The sequence below is a fragment of the Anastrepha ludens genome, chromosome 2 (assembly GCF_028408465.1).
Source record: "Anastrepha ludens isolate Willacy chromosome 2, idAnaLude1.1, whole genome shotgun sequence".
Lineage (NCBI taxonomy): Eukaryota > Metazoa > Arthropoda > Insecta > Diptera > Tephritidae > Anastrepha > Anastrepha ludens.
In genome coordinates, this window is record NC_071498.1 from 23065036 (window position 1) to 23083465 (window position 18430).

General features: G+C 34.5%; 1 protein-coding gene across 1 annotated transcript; it reads left to right on the forward strand.

Moving 5' to 3' along the window:
* Window positions 1-2369: 2369 nt before the first annotated feature.
* On the forward strand, window positions 2370-13462 carry LOC128865194 (uncharacterized). The gene is made up of 3 exons (XM_054105296.1): window positions 2370-2643; window positions 4903-5056; window positions 12696-13462. The coding sequence occupies exons 1-3, from the start codon at window positions 2495-2497 to the stop codon at window positions 13056-13058; spliced, it is 666 nt and encodes a 221-aa protein (XP_053961271.1). The 5' UTR covers window positions 2370-2494; the 3' UTR covers window positions 13059-13462.
* The last annotated feature ends 4968 nt before the right edge of the window (window positions 13463-18430 follow it).

Here is an 18430-nt window from a genome sequence, read left to right on the forward strand (position 1 = left end):
TAAACGAAATTGTATTCGCATCATTTGATTTGTAAAATTAAGAAAAAAAAACACAATAATATAATGTACATGTGTGCTTATTCACAACATCACTTGTAGGAATACGAAATTAATCAGGCTTTTGGGCTCAAAAGTAATAACATAACGAATATACAGAAGCGCATACATTGTTATGTATTTACGTATCTATGCGTTGATATGTGCATATATAATCGGCATTTACACCCTTTATTGGGTGTTTGACTCAGCTTCTCTTGCTACTTGTCGGGATTTTTTCCACAAATGGAGGGACATACAGTTTTATGTCGCCCCCAAACGGCAGATGCATTTTCATGAGGAGCTTTTTTCATTGCAGAAATACACTCGACAGTTTATCATTGCCTGCCGAGGGATGACCGCTTTAGAAAAAACTTTTTCTATCATTTGGTGTTTCATGACCGGGGTTTCGAATCTGGGTACTACCGCAAGATAGCCACGCACCAACCATTCGGCGACGGTGTCGGTGTTTTTACAAGCTAAAATAATGACTTTACAAATGACATTTATTTCAGAAGTTATGCAAGAAAACTAAATACTGTGAGCGTCAAAATAAAGTGTACAAAGCATTTTGTTATAATATGGATTTTATTTGAGTCTTTTATAACAACACAATATATTTTAATTTCATGTCTTTTAAATTAGTATCTGATTCTCTACTTAATACTAGAAAACAACAAAAAATAAATTACAACAACAACGGTTTTAAAACAAAAACAAAATTTAGTGCATATTTTACGCGTCAAAATAAAGTGCACAGATATATATTTTATCAAAATTATATCGATTTAGTATTTTGTTGATTTTCCTTTTGCTTTTATAACGAAAGACAGCCTGCGGGGCATCGACTCAACTAGTTTTTTTGTCACGTCAGATGACAGATGCTGTGTGCTAGGGATCATTATCTTGTTGAAAGATCCAAGATCCCTGCAAGTCTAATTTCTGCACACTGGTTAGCAAATTATTTTGTAAAATATTCAGATAATCAGTTTTGTTCATTGTACTTTCAATAAAAACTAAATTTCCAACTCCGCTTGCCGCCATACATCCCCACAGCATCACAGAACCCCCACCGTGTTTAACTGTGGTTATCAAGTTTTTTTCGGCATACTCACTATTTTTGGTTCTCCAGACTATAACCGGTTTTTTCTGCCTCAATACCTCGAATTTACTTTCATCGCTAAACAAGACGTTATTTCGGAAAAAAATATCCCGATTTAGTACCAGTTCTCTAACATCAGTCGAAGTTTGTTTACCCATTATTGAAAAAAATAAATAATAGAATTTAATTTACTGTAGACAAAAACTTTTCACTCTGCCGATCGTAACCAATTAAAATACAATATGAAAAAAGTTTCAATGCAACGAAAAACGAAGTAAACAACCAAAAATAACGGTATTTTTCACGGTACAACATAGCTAAAATGCTACTGATGTATGTACGTTGTACACTTTATTTTGACGCGTAAAATATGCACTAAATTTTGTTTTGGTTTTAAAACTTTTGCTGTAGTAATTTATTTTTTTGTTTTTTTCTAGTATTGAGTAAAGAATCAAATACTAATTTAAAAAACATGAAATTAAAATATATTGTGTTGTTAAAAGACTCAAAAAAAATCCGTATTGTAACAAAAAGCTTTGTACACTTTATTTTGACGCTCACAGTATGTTGACTGCATTTCGAGGTAGAATAGTTTTTAAGTTCAGAGTGCCCAGCAAAATGTTGTCATATCAAAAATCGTTTTACCAAGTAGTACTACTGAACTTGAATTTTGTTTCCATTTTGTATGCCTTCTCAGATTGATATTGGTTTAAAATAATACAAAAAACGTTAAAATAATGTACCACATCAATTGGTATTCTAAGCTCACAGCGAACGGGAAACAAATATACATACATCCGTATATACCTATTAAAAAGCCTTCCGAAAAGCGGTTTCCTATGATGGACACAAGTAGCTAACTTTCAGCAAATAACACCCGATAATCACGTACCCAAATGAACTTAACGCTTTTTTTCCTTCTTTGTTTATTTTTTGGGTTTTTCTTTTTGATATTTTTGGTTTTCTCATTGATGTTTTTTGAATCAACGACTAACACAGTAAAAAACAAACAACAAATATCATTCAACAAATCGACTCAATGTTATGAACATGTCGTATCACGTTGCAATGACAAAACTCAATAAAAATTGAGCGCGCGCGAATCGTTGTTGGAGACCAACTGGCAGAGCAACGCACTCACAACTTACGAATACTCACTCAATACAACTCCGTCTTGAATGGTAGGCCGTATATAAAGCAAAGTAGCATAAAAAATTCCATGTCATTTCAAAAAATACATACGGCTGTGGTGGTGCTCGCGACTGACTGAAACTGAAACGAAATCGAAAGTGTTAAATAAATAGACGCTATTTGCTGTAAAACAAATAAGAAGCGTTGACATAATAGAGTATTAAAATGAAAGCGTTCATAGTGGCCGGTATTTGCTTGATTAGCATTGTGAGTTTAAGCTCTGCGCAATTTTCCAATGGTCGCGTTTTGGATCCACCCAATCCACAATTGTGCGCTCAAAGGATTATTCACGAAAAGACACCCGATGGCAAAGGGTGAGTAATGGATGGAAAAGATTAAACTCAACGAAAAAATCGCTATTACTAAAAATCTAGAAGTTTATCTAAATAATGTATATGTACTTTAATGAAATGGAGGCTTGCGCGTCGGATCATTTATGATCAAATAATATAAATAAACTATACACAGTCTAAGAATAATTTATGATAATGAGTGTTACTGAAAACCGTTTTGCATACAAAGAAACTAATGAGCTTCAATACCAAAAGGGCAAAAGTGCAATATTAGAATTAACTTTTTAGTGAAAAAATAATAAATAAAAATTTTAAATGAAGCTATGCAAAATTAAATATTTAGCTTCAAACAACTTTTTTTATATTTTAAATGAAAAATAAAAAATACTATTCCTTAATACTTTTATGGAGGCATACGTATTTGCAATAAATATAAGATATTCTACAGCAAATAAGTTGCTTTGTTAATATGATATATAGCAATGCATTTGTATACAAATGGTAAAAATTAAGAAATATTCTGCATGCATTTGGGTTTATTGAATTTTATGACATATTTTATATTTCATTTTAATTTCATCTTCTTTCATTTAATTTAATTTTATTTTAATTTATTTTTATTTTTTATTCCATTTTATTTTTTATTTTACTATTTTTATACTATTTCACCTCATACATTTGGGTTTATCGCATTTTATGACATATTTTGAACTTTACTTTATTTTTTTATTAATTTTATTTTATTTTATATTACTGTATTTTATTTAATTTTTTTTATTATTTTATCTTTTATTTTGTTATTTTTTCGGTGAAAGAAGGTTTTATCTCCTTATACTACGAGAAAAAATTATTCACACATTTGAGTTTATTGCTTTTTATTACATAATTAGAGATTTACTTTATTTGAATTAAATTTCATTTTTATTTATTGTTTCCTTTTATTTAATTTTTTTATTTAATTTAATTTTATTTTTTTTATTCTTTTTTTATTATTTTATCTCTTATTTTTTTCGGTGAAATATGGTTTTACCTCCATATATTACGAAACAAATTATTCAAACATTTGGGTTTAATGAATTTTAACACATAATTGGTATTTTACTTTGTTTTAATTTAATTTCGTTTTAATACATTTTTTAAATTTTATTTTAGTTTTAATTTACGTATTTTATTATATTCCACAATACTTTTTATTTAGTTTTTTTTTGAATGAACGAAGGTTTTCACCACACAGTTATATAGTATAAGAGGTGGCGCAAAATTAATCACCCTATCTAAAAAGTTGCAGTATATAAATAGATGAGCAATGGAGCGCGTAAAGGCTAAAATAAAGATTTGATTTACTCAAAAACATTATTTTTTTTAACCAAAAAACAAATTTTGATGATTAATTTTGCGCCACCTTATATAATCTCCTCGTAAGAAACCATCAGGAGGAGCTCGGCCAAACACGCAACAAAGTGTGTACATATAGGGTGGTTTTTAAGAGCTTGAGAACTTAAAATGATAATACAACACAGAAATATTGTTGCAATTAATTTTTTTAATCTATTGTAGTTCATAATTTCATGGCATTTATTTTTTGAATAATAGATAAGTTCACCGCGGCTATTAGTTACTTTATTCGTTCGGTCCAACTTTTGACTACTTTTTCTAATAAATCTGTATAAAAAATCTAAGTGAATCCAATTAGCAAAAATGCAACGCAAAGGATGGTCAGTTTGCTTCAATTCTTGTACTAGCTATATTTTATAGGCACGTAAACCTAGTTCCTTTGTAAAATTTTCCACGTCGTTGAAGGGAAAAGGCCAACAAGTTGAGAACGACGACGAATCGATGTTTCGGCGGCTTCTTCAACACTTCGTTCGATGAGCTTCGCAAACATATTTTGTTTTTCTTTTTTAAAGCAAATTTTGAGAAATTGGAAGTGTTTATCTGGCGGTTAAATTACTCATGATGGTTTGCCAAACCTTACTGAGCAGATATGTCAACAAAGTTTACCTTTCTTAGCTGTCAAATCATAGTTATCTATGTAGATAGTTCTTATACAGCTAAAAAAACACCCACAGTATTTATATGTATAAAGCGATTATAACTGCAGGGCAATACCCAATTTTAATTCAATATAATACCTATATAATAATATGGCATGATTTGATGGTTATATCTTAGAAATGTAATATAAAATAATTATATATATATATACTATATATCAATAGTATTTAAATTTTTTGTCTGCACCAACAATTTTTAAATTTGTGATTTTTTTCTTATATGCAGGTATTTCTTCTCGTGGCGCGATCCACAATTGAAGGGTGTGGAAGAAGATTGGTTGACAGCCAGAAACTTCTGTCGCAGACGTTGTATGGACTCAGTTTCGTTGGAAACAAGCTTAGAAAACGAATGGGTTAAACAGCGCTTGGTTAACGAAAACGTACGTACCAAAGTGCATTTCTTATACAAAAATATTATAAAATTTTACGCAATCAAACCTTTTTGAAAATACCATTAAATTCATACTATTACATATTATTATTTCAAACACACTTAATTTGATGGAGAAGTCCCAAGGAAACTACTTGTACATTGCCAAACTTATTTGTTCGCACATTAGTACACAATGACCAACTTACATACAAAAGACTGTGGAAACAAAGTAGGCAAATTTTTCACTGAATAATATCATCTCGTTAAATTTGCGATTCAAAAGCATTTCACACTTGACCAAAGTAAAAGCTTGTGTGTATTACAAATAGAGTAGAGTTGTAGAAAGTGAAACCCATTTCGAAACACAAGCAAGCATACTCTTTAGTAGGGGTACACATACCCGTACGAACTTATGTTACCAAAATTGGCCAGTCAACGTAATTGAACATTGAGGCTTTTTACAAATTTCATTCACTGCCCAAAAGTTGCCTAAGCATGCCGCATTCTGCAAACTTAAAAAAAGTTTTAGCGCTTATAGATATGAGCGAAAATTGTATGCTTCATATATCTGTATGTATGTATGTACTTTTCATACGCCCATAAGGCCACCAGAATAGTTATGACTATTGAAGAGTTAAGTTTAATTAGAAAGCACTGGAAAGTTACTGACGTTGTTCTCTTGGTAATTGTGGAAGTATTTTTGCTCTTATTACTCTAAATTACAGCCAACCAAATGCTAGGCTTGCTCGGATAATACGTTTCACAGCAAGACGAATCTATCAAGTGTTATTATTTGCTGCGTGACTTGTATTGCATTTTTCGCCTTGACGGGCATTGCCACCGAAGCCAAGTTCAGATTTTGGTCATTACCCAGACATCAACCAATCCCAGAAAAATAGAAACACAAAATACATTAGGATTTTTGTAGTTGTACAACTAATACCACCTCGCTAGATTCATCTTATTTCACACTTTATTCTTGTGATTTGCACTTCTTGCACGTTTTGCCGCTGTTTATGGCCGATTTTAAGACATGATACAAAGCAATGCCCTGTAAGTAGCGCCAAGTGGAAGAGTTGACTACCTCACGATTGGTGCATGGAAAGAGGTCGACACATGCATATATGGGTACGTCACCTAAGTGTACGCTCCTCTTGGCTAACTTTCCAGCTATTAATTTCACGAATCTCTTCTTTATTATTATTCCTATTCACTTATTTTCTCTTTCAATGCATTAAATTCAATATTTTGCTACGCCAAACCGCAAGAAAAGTTGGTTTTTTCACCATTCGACAAAGTTCAATGTGAAAATTAGCTTTTCGTCCCGGTAATGCAATGTGGAAATTGTAACAAATCATCTGGTGCCAACCAGTGATAGCTACATCGCACAACGGCCACCAGTGAAGTGTCAAATAGCGTGCTCATAACGGCACAGGTGCATGTGGGTATGTGTATGTGTATTTATAAATTTTTATTTACCAGTCAGTGGTTGGGAAAACTAATTTTCCATGATGTAAATAAACTTCGCAAAACATGGAGGCAGACATCGAGCGCTGTGGCTAATTGATTAGTGAGGATACACGCAAAGTGTTGCAATTCAATTAAAAAAAAACTTTGCTAAACAAATGATGCGAAGCGGAATTAATGCAAATTTCATAATATCTCCATGAAAAAGGAAGTAGCAAGAGCAATAGATAATCAAATTATCCAACATGCCAAAGTGGAAGTAATGAGGAACTGTAAGATCTTTTCTCTTCACCATTATATTCCTACAGCCGCTATATGTATGTATTTATTAAAGAGTTATTCTTTTTTTTAAGTATTACTTTATTGCGAATCCTACCATGTATGTATGTATATTTTGTTTTGTTTTTGTGGGCGAGGTAGGGCTCAAAATGCCTTCGCACTTACACCGACCGTCGTCTACTGCGTTGAGTGATATGGTTACTAAAATAGTCCCCCTATCCTTCTGGGGAGGAACCTTCCCCGCGACTACTTTCTGTTTTACTACGGGGGTGTACCCAGGACGGTATTCTATTCATCTACGTCTGGGTCCACCGTATTTGTAGCCAGCTTTCATGCTATAGGGTAGCCTTTCTTGTGTCTCTATCTGTGATGCTTCGCTTTGTTGCATTGTGTCGAGGTCTATCCTTTTTACCGTAGTACGTCCTCTATGTATCTCTTTACCACGTTCCAGCTGCCCTCGAGTTCGAACATTTATCTGATTATGTTGCTCGGCGCGATGTCCCTAAACTGCTTCCTCAGAGCATCTCTTTCCGTGAGCCATCTGCCACAACTAAAAAGCGTATGTTCAGCGTCATAAAATAGTGTTATTTGTGATATTTTTTTTTCATGCTCAGTCGAAGTTCCCAGTATTGCAAATAGAGAAATAAAAAAAGGAAACATAACGAAACAAAAATGTAATACTGGGCATGGGAATAAGTTTCCATCCTTTCTTAGCCAAAGTTACAAATTATTTAAACAATTAAATAATACATGATATTACGTGAAGTATTCAATGGCACGAAGCTACAACTTTATTCCATCTGGCAGCATACGGATTCCGCTCACCAATAAGGGCTGACTGCATTGATCGGAACAGATGGTAATCTGAAAGTGCAATGTCTGGGGAATACTGCGGATGCGGCAAGGTTTCCCAATTCAGCCCCTCTAAATGTTTCTGGACCGATTCAGTAAAATCAGTTTGTCATGTCTACATCCCATTCCGGCCGCTTTTCTTTGAGAGCTCGATTCAAACGCATTAGCTGCAGTCGGCAACGATCGCCAGTGATGGTCTCAGATGGTTTAAGGAGTTCATCATCACCCCTTCTGATCCCACTAGATGCACAACGTGAGGGTTATCATAATGGATCCAGCTTCCATCGCTAGTGACAATGCTATGCAGAAAACCTTTTCTTTTTTGCCGTTCAACAAGCATCTCACACGTCAACCAACATCCAACTCTTTAGGCATATCATCAAGGGTTCCCCATGCGTCTTCCTCCAATAATTGTTGTAGTTGAGTATCTTCGAATTTTTTCGGTGACCCTTTGCGATCTTTACCACTCTCGTCGAAATTGCCACTTTGGAAGCGTCAAAACCACTCTTTACAATTTGTATTTGATACATTTGTATGTACGATACGTTTCAGCTGAACTTTTCTTTAAAAAGGTAATAATGAAGCATGACTTCCAGCAAATGCTGTTTTTTCAGGACGAACGTAGATATTTTTGACGTCAGATAAAAGAGGACTACTGTCAACTACTGCACAACCATCTTAGATGAGTACAAGGAACTCAGGCTTCCACTTACTGATAATCTTCTCTGACAAAATATATATACAATTTTCGGATACACCCTTTTTGGGTGTTTGACTGAGCTCCTCTTTCGATTTGTGATGTGGATCTGTTCCAGAAATGAAGGAACCTACATTTTTGAGCCGACTCCGAAAGGCAGACGCTTTTTTATGAGGAGCTTTTTCATGGCAGAAATACTTACACTCGGATGTTTGCCATTACCTGCAGAGAGGCGACCGCTATTAGAAACAACTTTATCTATAAATTGGTGTTCGATGTACGGAGACTCGAAACTGTGCACTTCCGAATGACAATCACGCACCAACCTACGTCAGCTACGGCAGCCAAAAGGTTCAGCAAAAACGATATTCTCCCCAAAACAATTGACAGTCTAGATCGAACTAAAGTAATGATACCATTATCATTTATATAGATGACTCCAAGCTGCATAGAAAAGTTGGGTGAGGGGTATTTGCGGATAATTTAAATATAAGTGCTTCCAGCTTGTATACAGTTCGTTCGTTTGCAGTAACCTATGATGAGTTATTGCTGTGAGCTAAACTTGAAAAGTTATGTATTTGGTCTGAGCCGCTAGGTGTCATTAAGGGCTTGAAACTGTGAAAGATCATACTCATGATCCGATTTGGTTCATATTTTTGTATATATGCAAATTATACACATATTTATAAATGCCAAGGTAGGGATATCCCGTATACATATATTATTATATTGCTCGTACCATACAACGTAGTTAGTGAAACATATGTACATACATATACATATGTATGCAACTCAATTCTTTCTGAAGATGACTTTAGCGTTTATTGCTTATGACCACAGAAGTATTGTGTAAGTGAGTACAACAACTGTATAGTATAATATAAAAAATAGGCAACTCAACAGGTGGCTGCACTCACTTTCATCTTAATTGATGTCAACGCAATAAAGCTTGACATTTGTCACTGCTACAACCGAAAAACTTAAGTTTTTCATAAACCTATTCACTATACATGATTATATACTTGTGCATACATACATTCATACTCATTTCCGCACCTACCTGCAGTCAGTGTATTTGCCCTATAGTTGATGGTCGTTTGTTTTTTGTTGCTTGTGAGTTTGCTGTAATCTGTCGCCAGTTAAGAGAAAGTGAAAAACAAATATTGTGGTTAAGCTTGCCCGCGGCAATTGATGTGACAAAGGGGAATGCCAATGGCAGTAGTTGTGAGCATTCAAAACAACAACATTGACACTAATGCTTTAAACTGCAATTATGTATGTGTGTATGTAAGCCCATATTTATAGTGTATTTGCATTTATGAGAAACGGCATATTAAGTATGTCAACTTGTATGAGGGAATTTAAATGTATTTTCATACAATTATTTTCACTGTACATACATACATACTTAGCTAAAGAAATACATACACACATATATGTATGCTATGCACCTGTTTTTTTATCGTTTTACATTTTCTTTCTTGTCTTTTGCTTGACAGTAATGAGTTCAGTTAACATATTTATTCTGTCACTTTCGAACACACGACAATGGTGTTGTATTCATTTTTTGCTACTTGAATAATTTTTTACAACCAGTACATTTTACATACATACATATACTTATCGATGAAATACCACCATCATTTTTGTTAGGCCATTGTGTTGGATTAGTTGACGAGAAATTTTTCTTTTATGCTATCTATGCGCTAGTATGTACATATAATACATAACATAAGTGTTGTATGCGTTAGCCATAATTTTTCGTTGACTTACATGCTGGTTAAAATATACTGCCGATCAAAATCGGTGTCACACAACGTGTAAGGCAAAGCACGCAGACTCGGACACGCCAAATCACCAGTCTTTGCACTCGCCCGCAATTGGTCGTAAGACTTTTAAACGACTTAAAGTGCGTAAATAGATAATCGTGTAAATTTTGCTCATTTCAATTTGTGTAACTTAATTTCTTTTTTTTTAACTCCATTTATTAAATACACTCTGATATATATAACATTCAGTATTGCATTTAATTTAAATCATGAAAAGATGATGAGTGCATTACCTAAGGTCTACATTTTACATCTTTGTGACAGACCAGTAGGCATACAAGTTCTAAGTCTGCGTGGTACGTTGGTTTGGTGTGATAGGTTTGACGCCCGAGAATATAGATGGTTAGCAAGCCGGCTATTATATCTTATGCTGATGGTTCCAATTTCTTCATGTACCGATAGCATTACAAGATCACGATGAATTAAATCGGTGCAGGCAAGGGATGCGCAGCATTTTTGACTGGAATCTCTGTATGATGTCCAGATTTGATTTGGACCTAGCCCCCAGATTTGTACTCCATATACCCATATTGGTTTCAGTATGGCTTTATATATTATCCAGCGAAAGTTCTGATTTTCGTCCAAGTAGCCAATAGAGAGAACGAAGTTTTATTCCAAACGGCTTCCGCTCTGAAAATATATGAATGCCCAAGTATTTAGCGTGGTTTTGGGGTATCTCGCAATTGTTAAGATGCATTGGGGAAAAAGTATCCGCAAAAGTTATTTGCACTGATTTTACTTCATTGGCTTTTATACCCCATTTGTTCAGCCATGTGCTAAGGCTTTCGAGGTTTTGCTGAAATTGCACTTCCGTGCGGCAAACTTGCATGGATTTCAAACTCGAAAATGTCTGCTTTGTAAGTACGATTTTAGCAGCATAAAGAAATTATGAGGAACATTCATTTTTATTTGTATAGCAGGTCCTCATGCCATACCTTGTCAAATGCTTGTGCTATGCCTAGGAAAACGGCAACAACGTAATCTTTCTATTTTTCCTTTAATATGTCGAATAAAAATGTTAAATGAGTATGCAGTTTTATAATCCATTTTGACAATTTTTTTTGCATACAATGTTGAGCATTTTTTCCATATCACAAATCTCTGAAATTTTATATGGAGAAAATACGCAACACCGTCAGGGGAAGAAATATCAAAACTCAACGTAAATTTTGAGCCACTTCAAACTTGCTCTTAATTGCAATGAAAATTAATGGGCTATAAAACTGCGTATCAATTTTTTTTTAATTCGGATTAAAAATTTGTAATTTTGATGAAAGCTTGCCGAATTTTTATGAATTTTGTACAAAGTATGAAACATGAATTAATAAGTATTTTATTTTTATAAAAAAAAAAAAATAAAAAAATATAAAATAAAAATAAAAAATTATAAAAAATTGAATTTAAAAATAAATAAATAAATAGTCAAAACGTTGAGATCGTAAATTTTTTTTTAGTTTTTTGCAGGTATATGTACTAGTTTTTCGCAAGTTGCTTGCAGTTGTGTCGCGGCGATCTCAAATGCGATACTTTCAAACTAGGCTATATGGTTAGTTATCGGTTTAAAAACACTACACTTGAGGTGAAGTTCTTTGCTAAAGTCGTTTGATTAGTTAAAACAGCAATGCCACAGAGTGGTCATGTAAAATAAACTTACTCCGCTAAAACTTGCTTGCAATTCACAGCAATAGTCTTACTAAAACTTCGTTTAACCATAACGATGACTACGAATTAATGCTTATGGGGGAAAGAAACGCTAATTCGATCATAGGTATAAATGGAACTGTTAAAACATTGCTACGAAAACTTGGATAATATTTTCTTTAAATAGCGTATGTTGTCAGAATCCATGGGGGTGGATTACAAAAAAAAAAAAAAATAATTGGTGCGTACACTTCTGTTAGGTGTTTGGCCGAGCTCCTCCTCCTATTTGTGGTGTGCGTCTTGATGTTGTCCCACAAATGGAGGGACCTACAGTTTTAAGCCGACTCCGAACGGCAAATATTTTTATGAGGAGCTTTTTCATGGCAGAAATACTCTCGGAGGTTTGCCATTGCCTGCCGAGGGGCGACCGCTATTAGAAAAATGTTTTTATTAATTTTGCTTTCACCGAGATTCGAACCAACGACCTCTCTGTGAATTCCGAATGGTAATCACGCACCAACCCATTCGGCTACGGCGGCGGAGGTGGATTATTCATAATTAAAAAAACAAAATAAAAAAAAAAATTGTTAACTATGTAGGAATAACCACAGGCTTTTCTTTTATGCTGTGTAAAAAATTCGGGGTGATATCTATTAACAGCAATAAACAGATATAATAATAAAATAAAAATATTGTATATTATATATTATACATAAAATACTAAACAGTCATTAGATGAAAATATGCCTTTACTTTTACTTAAGTAGGCATTGTAAACTGAAAACTTTAAAGTCGTTTTTTACCACTTTTTTGATTTTTTAAATTTTGAAGTGAATGCAACTACAGAGTCTCTAATTTCTACACCTTTCTTTTGCTTTCAGGTGAAATACATCTGGACCAGCGGTCGATTGTGCGACTTTAAGGGTTGCGAACGTCCCGATTTACAGCCCACCAACATTAATGGTTGGTTCTGGACCGCTACTCTGCAAAAATTGGCACCCACCTCGGAACGTTCTCAGGGCGATTGGTCGCCCAGCGGTGGTATTGGACTTCCCCAACCTGACAACCGTGAATACAAACAGAACGGTGCTCCTGAGAATTGCCTGGCCCTGCTAAATCAGTTCTACAATGATGGCGTCAACTGGCACGATGTTGCGTGCCATCACAAGAAACCATTTGTGTGTGAGGAAAACGATGCCCTACTGAAGTACGTGCGCTACACAAACCCAAATCTGCGCATTTAAAGATGATGAATAATGAAATGGTTGCGTATAAAAGGAAGCAAAGCAAGGAGAATAATGCAACTGTACTAGAAAATGCTGGAGTGAAACCAAAAATGTTTTCTTTCGTATAAAATGTTATCGATAAAAGCAGATGCTCCTATGAGCGATGCACTCTTTCCTTCTTTCTGCTTTATACCTTTTGATCTATTTCCCCTTTCTATTAACTACAAGGCACATATATACATACATACCTATGTAAGCGCCAATATACATATTTATGTATATATATATATATATGTACACAGTTAATTGTACCTATGAAAGCTTTATACTTTCTAAAGCTCTTACTTACTGTTTAGTTAAATAAAATTTTTTTATTAATTTATGATTATAATTATATGTAAACGCCGAAAACAAAAATAAACATCATTTTAATTATTAGTTAAGTTTATTGTGAAGAGATTTTTTTTGGTGTAGTCCAAAATAAACAAGACTGGCGTCATAAAAATGTTTTTGATGGCACCATCTTTTTAGTGAGTTGGTGCGTTGGAAGCCACATTCCTAACTGATTTCCAGTGAAAACTTGGGGGCATTCGGTTCAGTTGGAGCGAAGTTATTACGCCTAAAGTGGCAGTATGTTTGTGTCATCGGTACAAAATGGAGTTTCAAACAAAAAGTTAATATCAAATTTTGTTTTAAAATCGATAAAACGTTTACCGAAACATTTGAATTGATGAAAAAAGTTTATGGTGATGATTGTCTATCTCGTGTCAGAGTTCATTAGTGGTGTACACGTTTCAGAGATGGTTGTGAGGACATAAATGACAATGAACATACGGGCCGCCCAAAATCAGTAGTCACCGAAAACTCCATCGAAATTGTTCGTAAAATAAAACAAATCCTCAGAATTCAACATTCGAAAGACCTCATGAAAGAGGCGAGAATAGACGAGAACTTCCTTTACAACATTGCAACTGGTGATGAAACGTGGTGTTTCCAACATGAACCTGCAACTAAGCGTCAAAGTGCCGAATGGAAGGTCCCAGACGATCCACCACCCCAAAAAAAAATGTGTTTGGAGAAGTCAAAAATCAAGTCGATGCTCATTTGTTTTTACGATTCCAAGTGAATTGTCCGCAAGGAGTTTATGTCAACGGGCCAAACCGTCAATGCAATTTGCCATCTTGGCATTTTGAAGCGTTTGTTGCGTCGCATTCGTCGAATTCGCCCTGAATACCGCGAAGGAGGAAGCTGGCGCTTATTGCTTGATAATGCATCATCTCATCGATCCACTCTTGTGACTGATTTTTGGACAAGAAATCGCATTTTAACCATGAGTCACTCACCGTATTCGCCTGATATGGCTCCCTTTTCGGGAAATTGCATTTGGCCATGAAAGGAAAACGTTTTGCTCCGGTAGAGGCCATCCAAAAGGCTTATTCTGACATCCTGAAGAACATTCCGGTCAATGGCCTGAAACACTCTTTCGAAAAGCTTTTAGATCGCGCAAAACAGTGTATCGAGGCCAGAGGGGACTATTTCGAATAAATAAACTCGAATTAACAGTTAAAAGTTTTCACGCCTAATTTTTTCAAGTCCTCGGTGACGTTATGCCACGAGGTTGTTTTCGGTTATTGTTGTTGTTTTAGCAGCATAAACATTCTTCATACTTACATACGGGGAATGCTGCTAGAGTGACAGTGCTTGGCCGGATATAAATCCGGGTCCTTTCGGTAACGTAGAACCGACTGTCGTGGGAACGAGGTTGTTGTTGTTGTTTTTGGTATTTCGCGTTTCTGTCATGTCTTGAGCATAAAGTATTGTATGACCTGCCCATCTAATGCATGGCAACTTGATAAATCTTACAATATATTCACCTTTGCAGAGACTCCTTATTGTGTCTGATTCTGTACACGTCATCTTCTTCGCATATTCGGCCAAATACTTTCGCAATATTTTGGGCTCTAATATTCTTAGGCGCTCCTCGTTTAAAAGATTCATGCTCTAAATTTCTGCGCCGTAGGTCAACACGGGTCGAATGAGTAATTTATAAAAAGCGAGTTTGCACCAAGTGAGATAGGTCTTAATTTCAGGGGATTTTTGTTAGCGTAGTATGCACGATTCGGCGGAATTATCTTGTCAGATATACAGTCCTGCATGCTGTTGTCGTTACTTATTAGTACGCCGAGATATGTAAATTTGAAAACGGCGATTTGTACGATCGAAATTCGTCGAGGAATGTTGACCATCCCTTTCGACCGCATCTGAATATTTCGTTCGGCGAAAAAAAAATGTAAACTGCCTTCGATCCGAAAAACGTTTAAAAATTTTTTGGCAAGCTTTAATTTACTGCTATTAAGGTTGTACGTTAGGGTGGTAGCCATATAGTGTTTGCTTTTTGAACCACCTATTTTTTTGAGAAATGGTAACACAAATGACATGTCAAATGTGTTCATAATTTACTTAAAGGTTTGACATTTACGAAAAGGGACGCTATACGCTTGAACAAAATTGGGAAATATTGAAAACCTATTTCCAAAGTAGTGAGTCTTCTTCTTCTTTTCTGATTTTCACATCGGTGGCTACGTCAATAAGCGAAATTGTCGGATTTGGGGCTCGGAAAATCCACACGTTACTGTACACAAGCAAATGCATCCACAATGACTCACTGTTTGGTGCGGTTTTTGGTCTGGCGGCATCATCGGGCCATTTTTTGTTTTAAATGAGCGAGGAGCCGCGGTTACACTAAATGGCGAGCGTTACCGTGACATGCTCAACGAGTTGTTTCCAAAACTTGAAGAGGATGACATGGACGACATTTGGTTTCAACAGGACGGTGCAACTTGTCACACTGCCAAAGTTACACTCGAACTTTTGGCTACCGTTTTTGAATTCCAATATCAATTAGTCGCATCGGAGCTGCGATTTAAGCCCATTGGACTATTTTTTGTGGGGAGCCGTTAAGGACAAATGCTATGCGAACCATCCAGAGACGATTGATGCTTTAAAACACAAAATCGAAGTTGCCATTTATGAAATTGGAGCCCAAACAATCGAAAATTGGCTTAAAAATTGGGTTGATCGAATGGCCTACTGTAAAGCCAGTCGTGGCAGTCATTTGAACGATATTATTTTTCATTCATAAATGACAATGTTCAATCTTCAAAATAAAAACAAAAGTTTGAAAAAATATTGATTATTTTTTTTCTATAGCCGATTCAAAAAGCAAATTTTACATGGCCCACCCTATACAACAAGCTGGCGCAAAATTAATCTTCCAACTTTGTTTTCGACTACTACTAGATAAAAAAAAAGATTTGAAGCGATGGAAATCTCTATTCTGACCTTTACGCACCCCATTGCTCGTCTGTTTGTATACTGCAGCATTTTAGTTCACAAGTGTCAAATGTGATTGGCATACGACGCTATTTGCAAAAATTATAAATCTTCCGATAAAGTTATTCATTTTGCACTACCTTGAAGAACGGGGTACCAATGAAATGTGAAAAAAACAAAGTTGTCTCCTCGTTACAAAAACTTCGATGTATCATAATTTAAAATGCGATTGAAAATGCCAAAGACATGAGGAAAAATGTCAAAAGGCGACCCCTACGTTCGGTTAACAAAAAAACCAATTTCGAAAATACCTCGCAAAAATAGTGTAGCCGCAGATGTTTGCAAACATTTTTTTCGGTACGATCTAATAGCAAATAATGTGATTTTTATAAAATATTTGTGCAATTACTGTGGCAGCGGATTGTAAGTCCGCCACACAACCAAATAGATTAGGGTTAGGTAGTGATGACGCGTTGTTTCACAAAAAAATTTAGCCTCGCCGTACGAAAATGGTGCGGATTTCATATGAGAATATATGATAACAAAAAAAATTGCAAAATCTATACAAATTCTTTTTTTACTTTCATGTTTCATTATTGTATTCTGTACATGCAAGAAACAAAACATAAGAAATCCATTTCAAATCACTTTAAGACAAGACACAATCAAATAAAAATTGAAAAAATATAAATAAATAATATAATAAAATATATACAGTCAGCGTCCAAAGAAAGTGTACACAACATATTATGAAGTTTTGACTATTTTATTATTTATTTTTTAATCTCAATTATTTTCTTATAAAACTATAATACTACATACAAAGAGCATGTAATGAAAAGTTTCAAACAAATTTACAAAAAAATTAAAGAAAATTCGGCGAATTTTCTTCAAAATTTCAAAGTTTGTAATCAGAATTTTTGGAAAAATTGTGTATGCAGTTTTGTAGTCTATTGAATTTTGTTATAACCATTTTTTCTGCTGACGGTATTGAGCTTTCCTCCATATAAAAAAAATTGTTTGAACATTCGTTAACAAAACTCAATGGACTATAAAACTGAATACTCGAATGCAATAAATGCGAAATTCCAAGCACCAATTATTTTTAAACCGCTACTTAACATGCTTCTTTAATTCATTATAAATGTTAAAGCATACATTTAGGAGGCATATCTTTACTAAAATGTATTCACCGCTTTGTTTCATGGAATATCCAAATTTAGCCCCTCAACTATGTAAAACAAACTGATCGTAAATTAAATTTTGTGAAATTCATACATTCCAAGAAAAACTTTTACTTCATAAAACAGTATTTTGAAAATTATGTTCTACATGTTCCTAATCCGTATGCTGCAGGTAATAATACGTTCACATATAAGCGGATGATCTAATTTTCCGTGCTTAACTCCCAATTCGTAATTAAAAAGCGAGATTTCCCATACAAAATTTCTCTCTCAAAATTGTAAAATAATCCTAGATAATAACCATACTTTTTCACATACAACCCTGTGTTTTCTGTGTAATAGCACTTTCCGAAAACCACTACTATATTCTTGGCCAATTTTAAAAATTGAGTGACGTCAACAAATCTTTTTACCTGCGTGTTAAATTATTTTAATTAAAAACTTTAGCGCATCCTAAATACCGCTTGTGTTTCCACGTGCTATAGCTTATTCTTCCTTTTCTTTTTGTTTGTTTATACTGAAATTTTATTAATTTTCTTCCTTCTTAGAAATATAGTTTAGCCGTAAAAGGGATTTAAAAAAACATGTTTGCTATTTATATATGCAAATAATTGCATAAAAATACCAAGAACACACCGCAACAATTCTTCGTGGACATATTGGACTTGATTTACGGCACGCACTATAAATACAATTAGTGTCAATTCGTGTTTGAAAAAAAAACCCTAGAGAAACTTCAAGATTGATTGTAATTCTGGTAAATTAAAGGTCTCCAGTTCGGTAACATCACAATTTGGTATTCGGTATCACAGGCTTGTTTTCCCCTAAATATATTTACTATATTCTGATATATAAATTATATTTATTTGATAT

Bases quoted from the DNA above. Each gene is read 5' to 3' on its own strand.
- LOC128865194 (XM_054105296.1), top strand. From the start codon at position 2,495: ATGAAAGCGTTCATAGTGGCCGGTATTTGCTTGATTAGCATTGTGAGT. The intron at 2,644-4,902 runs GTGAGTAATGGA...TCTTATATGCAG, and splicing joins AAGACACCCGATGGCAAAGG to GTATTTCTTCTCGTGGCGCG. The intron at 5,057-12,695 runs GTACGTACCAAA...TTTTGCTTTCAG, and splicing joins AGCGCTTGGTTAACGAAAAC to GTGAAATACATCTGGACCAG.